The 14,090-nt window shown below is 37.8% G+C and overlaps 1 protein-coding gene across 6 annotated transcripts in view; it reads left to right on the plus strand.

Moving 5' to 3' along the window:
* The window catches only part of PUM1 (pumilio RNA-binding family member 1), a 163,347-nt gene that overhangs the window by 79,040 nt on the left and 70,217 nt on the right, over positions 1-14,090 (plus strand). For 4 of the 6 annotated variants that reach the window (XM_006862188.1, XM_006862189.1, XM_006862190.1 and 1 more), the window contains 3 exons: positions 34-142; positions 1,098-1,276; positions 12,926-13,092. In XM_006862188.1, the coding sequence (XP_006862250.1) occupies positions 34-142; positions 1,098-1,276; positions 12,926-13,092 (455 nt within the window). The remainder of the gene's footprint in view (positions 1-33; positions 143-1,097; positions 1,277-12,925; positions 13,093-14,090) is intronic. The other 2 variants (XM_006862192.1, XM_006862191.1) reach the window with 1 other exon arrangement.

A 14,090-nucleotide genomic window follows, 5' to 3' on the forward strand; every position in this document is an offset into this window, starting at 1 on the left:
TCTTTAAAAGCATCTATTATTTTTAATTTGCAGCAGCTCTTGCCAGGTAAAAAGTTTTGGGAAACAGATGAATCCAGCAAAGATGGACCAAAAGGAATATTCCTGGGTGATCAATGGCGAGACAGTGCCTGGGGAACATCAGGTAATCTAGATCTAGCGTCTGTACTGTGATTTATGCCTGTCTTACAGCTCCTTTCCTCAGTAGTTGGCAACTTGTGATTTTACATTAGTGACAGAAGCATGTCAAGCAATGTCCTGTGGTATGATTGCCATTAAGGAGCATATATATCATGTAGCTTGATTAAAGCGTAATTAACACAAATCTAAATCTTTAATATTTCATTGATGTCTTAGCCAGCGGAGTAGTCTTGAAATGAAATAATTTCTGCCATAGCTTCTTATCCTACTCTCAGCATACATGGAATTAGCAAATCCATGCCTACCATTTAAAATTCATGTTTCTTTTTTCTCCCTTGCCCCCCTGTGTGCTATGTTAGAAGATACCTTTAAATGTGGTTGGGGCCACATCAAGTCATTGGGCACAGATGCTCTTCTGACAGACTACCCTTAAAGTGGAATGGGGAATTTGTATAGGTAGCCACACTAACAACAGCAAGAAGTGGCAGGTGATAGGGAGCAGGGAGACAGACACCCCAAAGTTGATGTCGTTGTGTGCTATTACAGCATAATGCAAGAAAGAGGCTTTTTGGTGACAGTGAGTCACCAGTAAAAGATCAGATTACGTTGTTTAACTTTTTTTAGTTTTAAGGATAGTAAAATCACATTTATTTTAGTAGTGTTAACAAAAAAACCCCATAATGAATATCAAAAGAAATTTGTGCTACTTGAAGAGAACCATTAATGTATCCATTTAGCTAGATAAACTAGCTGTATGAACTGCTGCATTCCTTTGCTATCCTGGATAATTGAGTTGTGTTCCGTTTCCTTAGCTTATTTAGAATATCATTCTTAACAGAAAAATGCATTAGGAGGTGTGACTTTCTGATTCCCAGTCATTGGTTTGTCCATGAGACATCACTCATAATTTGTTTGAGCCTCTGGCTGTACTGTATCATGTTTGTGTATCTTTTTTGTAGATCATTCAGTTTCCCAGCCAATCATGGTGCAGAGAAGACCTGGTCAGAATTTCCATGTGAACAGTGAGGTCAATTCTGTACTGTCCCCACGATCGGAGAGTGGGGGACTAGGCGTTAGCATGGTGGAGTATGTGTTGAGCTCATCCCCGGGCGATTCCTGTCTAAGAAAAGGAGGATTTGTAAGTTGGCTTGAGGAACTTGTTCCTATATCTTTTTTTTTTCCCTAAAGCAAAATATGCCTGTTTAGTTTCCTTAGATATTCGCAGCACTTAATTATAGGATATTTTAAGACATTTTTATTGTAATTAGAGCTCAGCAAACATAGTAGAAGATGGAAATTAAACTTTTTAAAAATAGAGAAATGATATTTTTGTGACACATAGGCAGTGCTGTGAAATAAGAACTGAGATCTAGATCTCAGGTCATTGGTCTACTAGAAATTTCACACTATTTTTGGTTTACAGCAAAAATAAAAAACAACAACAACAACGGGGCAGGGGAGGGTGGGAGAGGAAAAGAAGACATAGGCTGGGATGCCAATGGTTAATTGCAGATTTGAGAACAATGATTAGCCAGAATTCAGGGACCTTTAAAATGGATCAGATATGTGGGTATCATTTTTCCAGCTTGTCAGAAGAACCTCCTGTTAATTCTTTACCTGTAATTTTTTCCTAATTATTTTTTCTGTTCATTTGTCAGTCTGATCCTAAATTATAATCAAAGCAGCTCTCTCTGCAGGCTCTCCTTTTTCAAAGCTAAAAACGTTTTCCTCAAGCATCTTTGAGAACTTATCTCAGTACTAGTGCTTTCTTACATCATTTTTTGACTTGCATTTCTAAATCTATAAGTCTCAAGATACATCTTCTTATGCTTTTTTCCTCATTTGGTATTTTGTAACTGGTTTCATCTTGTAAGTCACCGCTAGAAAGGCCAGGAGAGGTACCCTGCGTTCCCACCTCTTTTTCTGACTCAGCTTTCCTTAGGACCTTTCAAGACCCTTTTTACCCTGAAGTTTTTTTGGATTAATACTACATGCTGGCAGTCATTGAAGGGATCTTTTGTCTTCAAACTCAAGCTAATAATACTGTTTCCGTAACTCTTCTTCCCCTTATTTTATAGCATTTGTTGCTCAATATTTTTATTGTAATATAGCTGTTGCTAGGTATCAGGGACTTTGTCCTGTTTTCCCCATTTCACTTTAAGCTTCTCTAGAATAGTTCGTCGTTGGTGCAGATTCTGCAAGAGTTAAGTACAATTCTTTACAATATTATTGTTGTTGTCAAGTGCTGTCGAGTCGGTTCTGACTCAAAGAGACCCAGTGTAGAGTTTGAGAGGAGCAGGTGGTAGATTTGAACCATTTACCTTTTAGTTAAAGCTGCTCTGGCAGTGTAGTGGTTACGAGTTGGGATACTAACCTCAAGGTTAGCAGTTTGAAACTACCAGCTGTTCCGTGGGAGAAAGATGAGGCTTTCTGCTCTCGTAAAGATTTACAGTCACGGAAACCCTTTGCAGGGTCGCTATGAGTCGGAACCAACTCCATGGTGCACCACCACCTTTTAGGTAGTATCCAGTGCTTATCCTACAGCACCACACCAGGACTTCCCTTTAAAAAAATGTTAGTAGACATTGAATGAACGATTACTTATTTGGTTGGCAGGAAGAGAACAGGTTGCAAATAAAGTAACTTAAGAGTCCAGCTGGAATTGACCTTACTCTAGATGTCTCACAGATGATGCTTCCATTGACATTGGCTATAGCTAGTGCTTTTCTCTTTTGTCACATTTAAAAAGCAGGAAAAATTAATTGAACTTTAATTCAATAGACCAAGTTGGATTTCTCCCAGCCCTATGCCTGGAAGTCTGATGTGAGGAAATTAATCTGATGAAAATCTTTATTATAATAACTCTTAGGAAGATAAGGGACTAAACTAGTGTTTTTATCTTCAGTATGTAAGTACTGCCACTGCGGATTCTGACTATAGTACCCTAAAGGACAGAGTAGAACTGCTTAGGGTTTCCAAGGCTAATCTTTACTGAACCCTACTGCTACGTCTTTTTCTGCAGAAGCAGCTGGTGGATTAGAACCACTCATTTTTTGATTAGCATTTGAGTACATAACCTCTGTGCCACCCAGGCTCCTTGAGATATTGTAACAGATGATACTTCAGCTTGCATTGATTGTGGCTAGGACTTTATATTTCTCTTCCACTATTTAGAAAAAGCAACCACCAGGAAAAGTTGGCTGAACTTATTTAACCCAAGAGAGCAGTTTGGATTTATTTTAGCTCCAAGCCTAGAAGTTTAAAAGAGCCCTGGTAATGAAGTAGGTTATGAGTTGGGCTGCTACCCACAAGGTCAGTAGGTCTAAACTACCAGCCGCTCTGCAGGAGAAAGATGAGGTTTTTCTGCCCCCGTCAAAATTTACAGGGTTGCTCTGAGTCAGAACAAATTTGATGGCACACAGCCAACCTGCCTAGACGTTTGGTATGAGGAATGTAACCCGATGAGGATCTTTTATATTTATAATAACCCTTGTGAAGATCAAGGGTCTAAACTAGGGCTTTTGTCATGAGTGCTAGCAATTTTTAAACTGAACTGATTGCTTCTGGGAGCGTGGTGGGTCTGTAGAATGAGCTCTGGACTGCAAACCATAAAGTCAGTGATTCAAGCCCACCAGTCGCTCTGTTGGAGAAAGATGAGGCTTTGTGCTCCCACAAAGATTTATAGTCTCAAAAATCCTACAAAAACTCTATGGCGCTTAACAACAACAATAAAACTTAGGCCAGGTGTAGTGGTCTGTGGATCAGATAAGCTTCATTTATTTGAACCTTCCCAAGAGACTACTTAGAACAACAAGATCTGCCCCTTGGGTGTGGGGACTGGGACCAGACCAATTTATCATTTGCCTATTATTTCAGGAGTTGCTTCTCTCTCTCTATTTTCTATCACATCCGTAGTTCACCTCTTTTTGTGCCCTTCTGCTTTTCACATCTCATGAGTGCTGATGTCTCTGAGGAAATGTTACCTTGTAATAGCTGCCTATAACTTTATCTCTTGTAGGATCAAAATCAGTATCACACATTAATAAGTTGCCAGAATGGTGAACTGGAAGCTGTGTGTGTCTGGATATGAATTCTCTGTCATGTGTGTGACAAGCTTCTAATTCTTGGGCTAAATTTCTGGGCAGGAGGCAGAAAAATAGTTGGAATGAGGAGAAAATGAAAACATTGATATTTACCCTTTATTTTAAATAAACATTCATGCCATTGTTGTTGTTGTTAAGTGCTGTGGAGTTGGTTCCAACTCATAGAGACCCTGTATAGGGTTTCTGAGGAACATCTGGTGAGTTTGAACCACCGACCTTGTGGTTCAAACCAACCTTGAGGTTGAGTGCTTATCCTACAGTGAGCACCACACCAGGACTCCAATCATGCCATTAGTGGAATATGTTTATGGCAAGAGCAGAGTCCTTTGGGTTCAGTGTCTGGGTCTATCCTTAGTTTTCTTTGGAAGACTGGTGATATTTAGTTAGCTCTTTTACAGCACTGTGTCCAAAGAAGTTGAGGCATCAGGATAGATGAGGCAAGAAAGGTACAAATGATTATTGCACTTGACTGCTGCTCATCCAAAGGGTTAGAGATTTGAGTCCACGTAGATGGGAACCATAAATGAAAGGCCTGGTGATAGACCTTTGAAAACTCTGTAGAGTACAGTTCTGTCCTGACAAACATACACAGGAGTGCCATGAGCTGGAGTTGACTCAATGGCAACTGGTTAGTTACAGTTTTCATTTCCTGAAATCTTGAGGTTTGCATAAAGATAAGTGAAACATTTCTAAATCTGTATTTTAGCTTCTCAGAAAGTAAGTTGTGTTTAATACATTATTTTCTATTTTAACTTGAGTTGTATTTATAGGGTGGTCAATGAGGGTTGATTAGTGATATCAAAACACCATGTTGTCGTATCTAGTTCTTTGGTGGACATGGGCCTGAGGATCAGTGAAATGCTTATCAGCCTTGTGCTTGTATTTTGCTGTTCTTCTGTCTGTTCTTCTGACTTTGCTCTGCCTGTTGGTTAGGATGGCAGCTGACAAAAGCTCTGGTTATGGAAATTAGAATCACTTTATGGTTGTCATGGTATTTATTTTCTTGTAAAGGTGATCTTTTAATCTGGCCTGTCACTAAAGTGTTGGTTTCAGAGACTCAGAGAAAGATTGAATATCTGCTTCTCTTAGATAATTGTTGTAAAGAATGGCACTTGGTAGTTTATGAGTCAGAGTCACCACTTGTTTTTGCCTTTATGGGCCATACCAACACTATTTCAGGAGGCTGTGGAAGAGCCTGTTTTAATTCCTGAGTTGGAAACATCATCTCTGATGGCACATTGAATATAGACCTCAAAGCAAGTAGTAAGGTGTCTTTCTCATATGCTGAGAGCGAAAAACCCAACCTCTGATTAAAGACTGTTCAGAAAGTATTCTCTACTTACTCTGTAGTGGTGGTTTCCCTTTACAGTGGGATTGTTTCCTGATTATAGTGTGCAGGAGGGTGGTTAATTCTCGATTTAATTTTCATGAGTTCTGTTATATAAATGGTCTCAGTTCAGTGCTTTGTCTTCTGTGATAAGAATTTTTTTCAGACTGACAAGAAGAATCCAACAACAGTATTGGAAAATTTTGGTAACCATTCTATTTATGAATTAGAAACTTCAGAGTAGCAGATTTCAGAATAAGAAAGACAAACCCATAATACTAGTTAAGTCAGTGTCAAATTTCCCTTGATACTTTCTTTTTATAGATTTTGTTTTTCTTATTCCTAGATTTAAACAGTTGTGTTTTTAGAAAACATGGTCAGATGGTTATCAAATCAGATGTCATTACTGCATTATTGTAAGCTGTTACATGAAATTGCCTATCTTAGAAACGATTATTGGTCTTCCAGAACACCAGCTGATATTTAAATAGGCTGAAGCCTTGTCAGTCAGAAAAGTGAGTCATGCTTTCTACCTTGTTGGTTTATGGTGCTTAGGAACATGATAAGACCATCCTATCCTTGGATTAAGGTGTAAACCTGTTTAAACTTGCAGAAGAAAGATTTTTTAAGAAAAATCTTGGGGAGGTCTTTCTACTTGTTCTGTTGAGATGACTTGTTCTGTGATCTTGAAGATGCCTGCATCCATTCAGTTGAGTCTCAAAGCTTGATGGCTTGTTTCCCTACTCTTCCCTGGGTTTGCTTTTGTTAACCAGTGGTAACATTAATTGATTTTGTTTAAAAACTTTGTATAATATAATGCAGCTAGAAGTCAGGGGTTTGCTCTCAAGTGGAGCTAATTCTTTATCTGCAAAAATGAGATAATTAAAACCCAATAATAATCTTACTTTGTCAGTTTGAAGACTAAGGTGCACCTGACCCAATCCTTGATATCTTCAATAGCATCATTTACATGTGGAAGTTGGACAGTGAATAAGGTAGACAGTGTAAGAATTGGTACGTTTGAGTTACAGTGTTGGAGAAGGATATTGAAAGTACCACAGACTGCCAGAGAACAAACAAATCTGTGTTGGAAGAAGATGGACGGACAGAATGCTCCTTAGAAGCCAGGATGGCGAGACTTTATCTTTTATACTTCGAACATGTTTTCAGGAGGGATTAGTCCCTGGTGAAGGACAACATGATGCTTGGTAAAGTTGGGGGAGAATCAGTGAAAAAAGAGGAAGACCCCAACGAGATGGATTGGTACAATGGCAGCAACAATGGGCTCAAGCGTAACGGTTGTGAGGTTGGTGTAGGACTCTCGGCAGTGTTTTGTTCTGTTGTGTGTAGGGTTACTAAGAGTCGGAACTGACTCACCGGCACCTAACAACAACAACTAACAATAATAATCATGTTAGTGTGGCTATATATATAATATATATGAAATATATATATAATATATATGGAAAATCAATATCCTACTAGTGAGCTTATGAAAATGGCGGAATTTCAGGCTCTACCCAAGACCTATTGAATCAAAATCTGAATTTTGACAAGAAGCCCAGCTGATTTGTATGTACATGATTCAAGTTTGGTAAGCATTGTGATAAGATTAATTTATCAAGAGCCAATGAGACAGATTCAGAAATGTTTATTCAGTAGAGCCGCCTTCAAATTAGGCTTCCCTTGGACAAGAAGTCTTTGAACACCAACCAGATAATAACGAAAAACAATAACATTTTTAGAAAGTCTTTCTTTTTATCATCCTCTCTGTAATAACAAGAAGCACCATTCCTTTTCTTCTTGGATCTGGTAGTTATCCCAGCAGCGAAATAATTTTCTTACCTGTCTGTAGATCAGGAATTGGGTGATGATGATCATGTGCATAGTGCCGGGGATACATGTTACACGGTTTTAAAAATGCACTTTTCAACTTCTGTGCATTTTCAAATGGGATGCATCTTTTAAATTATACAGTATGTCATAGTTTAATTGGCAGTGTTTCCTTTTTGTTGTTGTTGTTATTGCCATCAAGTCGGTTTGTTCTCATAACAACCCTGTATAGTTTCCAAGGAGTGACTGGTGAGCTTGAACCACTGAACTTGTAGTCCAGCGCATTAACCCACGGCACCAAATCAGGACTCCGTTTCCTTTATAGTGGCATATAGAATAATGGTATATCTTATACTATACTAGTGTCTCAGACTGAATGAAATGTAATAGTTGTAGGTGACTTGATTCTGTACACTTGTCTCAGAAAATTAAATGTTGAACAGTTTTGAAGCCTTGGAGAGGTGAAGATGATGTATTTTTTAATTGCCAAAGGCAATGGGAGAAAATATGAATTTTTTTTTTTTTTTTAACCTTTAAAGAATTGCACTTCCATTAATTGCCTAAGTTAATCCTTGGAGCAGCCTTTTGAAGTAGATAATATTGTCCCTATTTGTTGTTGTTGTTTAAGTGCTGTCGAGTCCCTATAATAGATGGAAAAAATGAGGCTTAGAGAGAAGTAGTTGGGCCAGATTCAAGCTCTGGTCTAGTTTCAGTTCTTAATGATAGTGATTTCTACTATGATCCTACTGGTTTGTTTATGAGTTGGTTTTCTATTTAATATGTAAATTGAAAAATCAGCTAATAATTTCAAACTTCCTAATTTTTAAATACTCAAACGTTTTTATTGTGTAAGTCATGGAGCTTTAAAGAAATCTGACATTTTAGTTTTTTGGCATTTTGGAAAAACAGACAAAAGTATGAGCAGAATAAATCAGTATTTAGCATTCCTATGGCTTCTGAACTGTGGTGTGCTAAACAGATAACTAAAACTATTCATTTATGTTTTAGTTAAGTGTCGTCAAGTCGGTTCTGACCTATATGGACTCTGTATAGGGTTTCCGGGGAGCAGCTGGTGAGCTTGAACCACTGACTTTGTAGTTCAAACTAACTGCATTCCAGCACATTAACCCATAGTGCCATGTCAGGAAAATCACTAATCTCATTGAATGTAACTTCTGCCCTGTAGAGCTTTATGGTAAGGTATCTGTTATAAGAGGAGGAATTAATGTGTAATTCTTTTGACGTCATTCAGAAGTCAAAATATTCTTCCTTTTATGTGTATCTTTTGAGGAGGCTGAGTCATAAGTGCACAGCAACACATGAGTCTGTCTACATCTACTGTTCTCCCAGTTCATTGGTCTCTAGCAGTGGAACACATTTCTTTATGTGTAGATCTAGCACCTCTCAGAACCTTTGGAGAACGTTGTTGGCCTCCTGCATTTTAAGCACTCATTGCTGAAGCCTGTATTTGAGAACTATAGCTAACATTAATCTAAGGGAAGCCCACCATGTTAATCTAAACAATGCTGTTAATCCTGCGTTGGTTTTTAGTTATTTTGCTTTTTGAATACTATTATTAACTAGGTAATACATAAGAAAAAAAGCTAAACTTTGATCCTGCCTTTGTGGTTCTTACATTGGACGTATATTACAGTGGTTCTCAATTGTGGGTCTGGTGTGGCACTGTATAATAATAAGCCCTGGACTGCAAGGTTGATTTGAATTTCAAGGTTCAAACCCACCAGCTGCTCCTTGGAAACTGTATACTGGGTCACTGTGAGTTAGAACCGACACGATGTCACTTAACAATAACAGCAACAACAACAGCGTTCCTGGAGGAGAACTTTTTATTATAACATTTGTAGGATCTCTGGGGGTGAGCCCAGACAATTTAAAAATGATTATGATGCTCAACTTCAGCCATTGAATGATGAAGATGATAGTGCCTCTAGCAGGGCCAGAATGACTTAGTATTGTTTTTGAGACTTAGACTACTAAATTGAGGCTTTTAAGATTTTAAATCTGATACTATAGACAGTATTAAAAAAAAAAATCATCCCAGCTCCTAGCTTTTACTAATTATGTTACGTTTATAGAAAATATTTTATACTTCACCTAACTTTTGCACATGATTACATTCACATTAGAATGTAGAAGATCTGATAATAATTACTCACAATTGAATCATAAAATCCTATCCACATCACCATCAGACCTATCTTGACAGAAACCCCACTAGTTTTCCTCAACAATTTTTACATGTACAATTTAGTGATACTGATTTATACTCACCATGTTGTGTAACTATCATCTGTCCTTTCCAAATGATTTTACCACCATTAACAGAAACTCAGTGTCCCTGAAGCAGTAAGTCCTCCTTTCCCTCTCTTTCCCATTCCTGATAATCACTACTAAGCTTTGGTCTCTGGAGATTTGCCAGTTTCCTATAACAGTCTACTTAACTCTTCCTTAATAAAAATCACTTTTGATAGGATGGGTTCCCACTGTACTTTTGTTGTCACCTAACAATCAGACTTCATGTTGGTCATTTTTATTAAGAGCCATTGTTGATTTATTGAGCTTTTAAAGTAAAGTTTTAAAATTGAAATCTATGTATAGAAAATAGCAGAAATGATAAATGTACATCTTTATGAATGAAGTCTCCCTCAGGCCCCTCATTCCCAGTAGTATTACTTAATATTCTGCTAAGGCACTAAATAGCTTTTTCAGGGTGACAAACCATATAGAAATGTGAGAGGACTTCAAAATGTTCATGGAACACAGAATAAAAAGATACTGTAATTTTTCCATGAAGTTTTGAAGCCTCTTTGTATTTTGTATGGATGAATCATACAGTATTGGATCTTAGCCCATCCCTTGGGCAGTATAATTTGAGTGCAGCTATCAGTGGCTAAGTTTTCAGAGCAGAGCAGTTGGCTTATAATTGGCTGAGCAGGTTCACAGCAAGCCCTTGCAGACGATCACTAGTGAAAGATCATTCATAGTCCTGATTGGCTGGTGAGTTTTCTTTGCCACCATTCTTCTCGCCTTTTTTCTTTTCTTTCTTTCTTTCTTTTTAAATAATCTATTATTTTCTTTCATTATTGCTTGCACAGACCTTTTGAACTCCTAGAAGTGAGCTGTTCCTCCTAAGCCAGTAATTTGATTTGTAGACACGTGGGCAGAATTACTTAAGACAAGGGAGTGGGATGACATTAATGGGGTTTGATTCAGGTAGAGTTGTTTGTCATATAGACCATATTACTCTCTTCTGAACTCTTAGCTGATAATAATGACAATGGGAGGATCCTTCTTGTTGTAGCAATTCAGTTTTATAGCACTAAAACCAAATCAGACCTACTGCTGTTGAGTCCATTCAGATTCAGAGGGAGCCCGCATAGGGTTTCTGAGGCCGCACATCTTTATGGAAGCAGAAAGCTATGTCTTTTTCCATTGGAGCAGTTGGTGAGTTTGACCTTTGACCTTGAAGTTAGTAGTCTAGTGCTTATCCTACCTACAGTGCCACCAGCTCACCTAGTATTTGGTGCTGTCAAGTTGATTCCGACTCATAGTGATGTTAGGGTTCCCAAGTTGCGGCTGGTGGGCTTGAACTTCCGACCTTGTGGTTAGCAGTCAGTGCTTATTTGTACAGTGCTATACCAGAGCTTGGGATATGAAAATGAAACGCATAACTACTGTCTTCTTTTCTTTCCCTTTTAACATATGGGGGGAGCCATTGCCTAGGAATATTTATTTCAAAAGATTTTTATGTCTTTAGAACCCTATCATAGTTCCACATCCACTTTTGGGTCTCAGTGTGGTGCTTAATTGACTATCACTCATTCTTTTTGAGCCAATAACAGTCTCATACTTTAAAAATTTTCCTCTGAAAGCCACATCTTGGTTGCCATATCTGTGATTTACCATCTTGATGCCAGATGAAGCTGAGTTGTATATCCTTTCTAAGTCCCTTCTCATATGTGTTCGTTTTTCATATTAGCTAGGAACTCCTTTTCTATTCCACATTTGAACAGAGAGTGGCTTTGAAAAGAAAGTGGGTACTGAACTGGTTGTGGAGAAGGTTTCAGAATGCCTAGGTCCATGAGTCACCCAGTGATCTGGAAGAGCTCTTCTGAGAGCCTCTGTTGGTTTTGCATCTGCAGGCCTGCCTACACTCAGAATGTTCACAACTTGCCTTCTGCTCTGGCCTCCATTATTGACTTCTTCTCATTGAAGTTTGGTGGTAGTGACTGGAAGTGCTGGATAGCAACTCTTCTCTTTTCTTGACTGGATTGTGTCCATGTGCTTTTCTTTCATCCTTATACCAGGAGTCATTGGTGAGGACAAGCAAGCTCTGTAAAAGCAAAGGTTACTTACCCTTTGATAAAGTTCTGCCAAGGGTTTTGTATCATGTCAAGTCACCCCAGTAAATCTTTTTTCCTTTAGGGAATCCAGACACATTTGCTTTGTATGTCAGGGCTTAATGTAGGATGTTGTAAGAGGAGACAGACTTAATTTCCTTAGAAGACAGGACATAAACATGTCTGGCAGCACATCAATTCTTTTAGACCCAGTGTTTTAAGCTTTGTAGTTTTAAGCTTTTAACTTTTAAGCTTTAACACTTCAGAAATAAATCCTGTTGCATCAATGTTTCACTCAACAGGCTCTCACATATGTCTTGAGAATAATCTGGCAGGGGATAGGCAGGTAGCAGACGATAGCAGGTAAATCATTCTTTCTCTCCCTCACTTCTTTTTAAATTTAAATTTTAACTTTTTATTGTGAATTAAGTTAAGGTTTATAGACCAGATCATCAGTCACACATTCAACAAATTATACACTTGGTGTCATTACAATGATTGCATTCCACGCCACATACCATCAGTTAACAGTATTCCTCCTGGTACAATAATTTTACAGTTGGAACTAGTTTATTTTGAAGGGATAAAAAAATAAAGTTAAGAGTTATCTGTGAATTGTCACTATAATAAATAATCAGTGAGACTTATAGCTGCAGTTCAGGTGGTAGTATTGCAAATTGGCAGCACATAGATCCCAGGGTGAAGTATAGACAGATTGAGTGGGAATGATGTTAGGTCCCACTTATGTCAGTATTGGAAGGCAGGAAATTATTGTTGAAGGTTTTATATTCCCTCTATACCAGGACTTACTAGAATGCTTGTTATTACACAGAGATAGATTTGAGAATAGAGAAATGAGACTAAGGTATAAAGTTGTGGCTAGGCTTTTGGTAGAGAAAAGAAGAACTGGGGTGGTAGAGCATTGAGTATAATAAAGCTGTCTTAAACTCCTGTCATATAAATATATGTCTGTCTCCCCCATTTGGCAAGATTTGCTTCAGTGTTCCAGCCTCTGTGTTGTTTGTTAATTAGATTGTAATGTCTGAAAGGGCAGAGACCCTATCCTGTTCAAATTGGTATCTAGTGTAGCCTGGTGTCCACAGTGGTTGTCCACTATTATTAGTTGGTGATGATTAGTGAAGCTGAAGCTATTTTTTAAACAGGGCCCAAGGGATGCAGACAGTGATGAAAACGACAAAGGTGAAAAGAAGAACAAGGGTACGTTTGATGGAGATAAGCTAGGAGATTTGAAGGAGGAGGGTGATGTGATGGACAAGACCAATGGTTTACCAGTACAGAATGGGATTGACGCAGACGTCAAAGATTTTAGGTTTGTATGTTTTATACTTCTGATTTTTGAATGGGGGCTATGGGCTTTTGTTTTGTTTTTAGTTATCTTGTCCCAGTTTCCCCCCAGCTTCCATGTTTTCTTTTTAGTAATTGAATCTAGTGTCATTCATATCACAAAAATTATAAATGAAATGGTAGGGTTGCATTTTTTAATAGCCGACAATGCCAAAACAATAGATTTTACAAGAATTTGTAGAATGAGCTCATAAAGATCATTTCATTGATGCTCAAATATTAAAATCACCTTGGGTAATTGCCTTCCAAATCACTGTATTAGAAAGCATTGATTGCTAGTGGGAGTGTTAGAAATGTTGAGAACTTGTACACTGACGATCAGGTATCATTTTCCTATTTTAGAGAACCAAAGATACAGTTTAAATGACTTGATGCAAATCATATCCCTTTTATGTGCACCTTCCATCCCATCACTGGTCATAATTGTTGTTAAGTGCCGTCAGGTCGATTGGGACCCTGTATAGGGTTTCTGAGGAGTGGCTGGTAAGCTTGAACTGCCGACTTTGTGGTTCAAACCGACTTTGTGGTTCAAACCGACTTTGCAGTCCAGTGCATTAACCCACAGCACTACACCAGGACTCTGATCATGATTAAGTATATGGGTTTTATCCTGTCATTTAATATGTGAAGTATTAAAACAATATTGTTAGATTTGTCTTTCACATTTGACACTTATTTTTCATTTATATAGGTTTCCTTTAGTTATGGTATATAATTTTTAAAAATCTGTAAAATAAATCTTCGGTTAATGATTTACAGACAATTTAATTTTGATTAATTTAAAGTAGTCTAAAGCTAATGTGTGTGGGTATGCATATTAGCTTACATATCTTGTCTTAATATCTACCAAAACCAAAATGAAAATGTATTTTGAATCATTGTTTGCAGAGCAACTTTCAGTTGTTTAGTATTCTTAATCTAATTATCAGATATTGTAAGTAAGAACAAAATTTGAGGCACAGA

This window comes from Chrysochloris asiatica, unplaced genomic scaffold (genome assembly GCF_000296735.1).
Source record: "Chrysochloris asiatica unplaced genomic scaffold, ChrAsi1.0 scaffold00047, whole genome shotgun sequence".
Lineage (NCBI taxonomy): Eukaryota > Metazoa > Chordata > Mammalia > Afrosoricida > Chrysochloridae > Chrysochloris > Chrysochloris asiatica.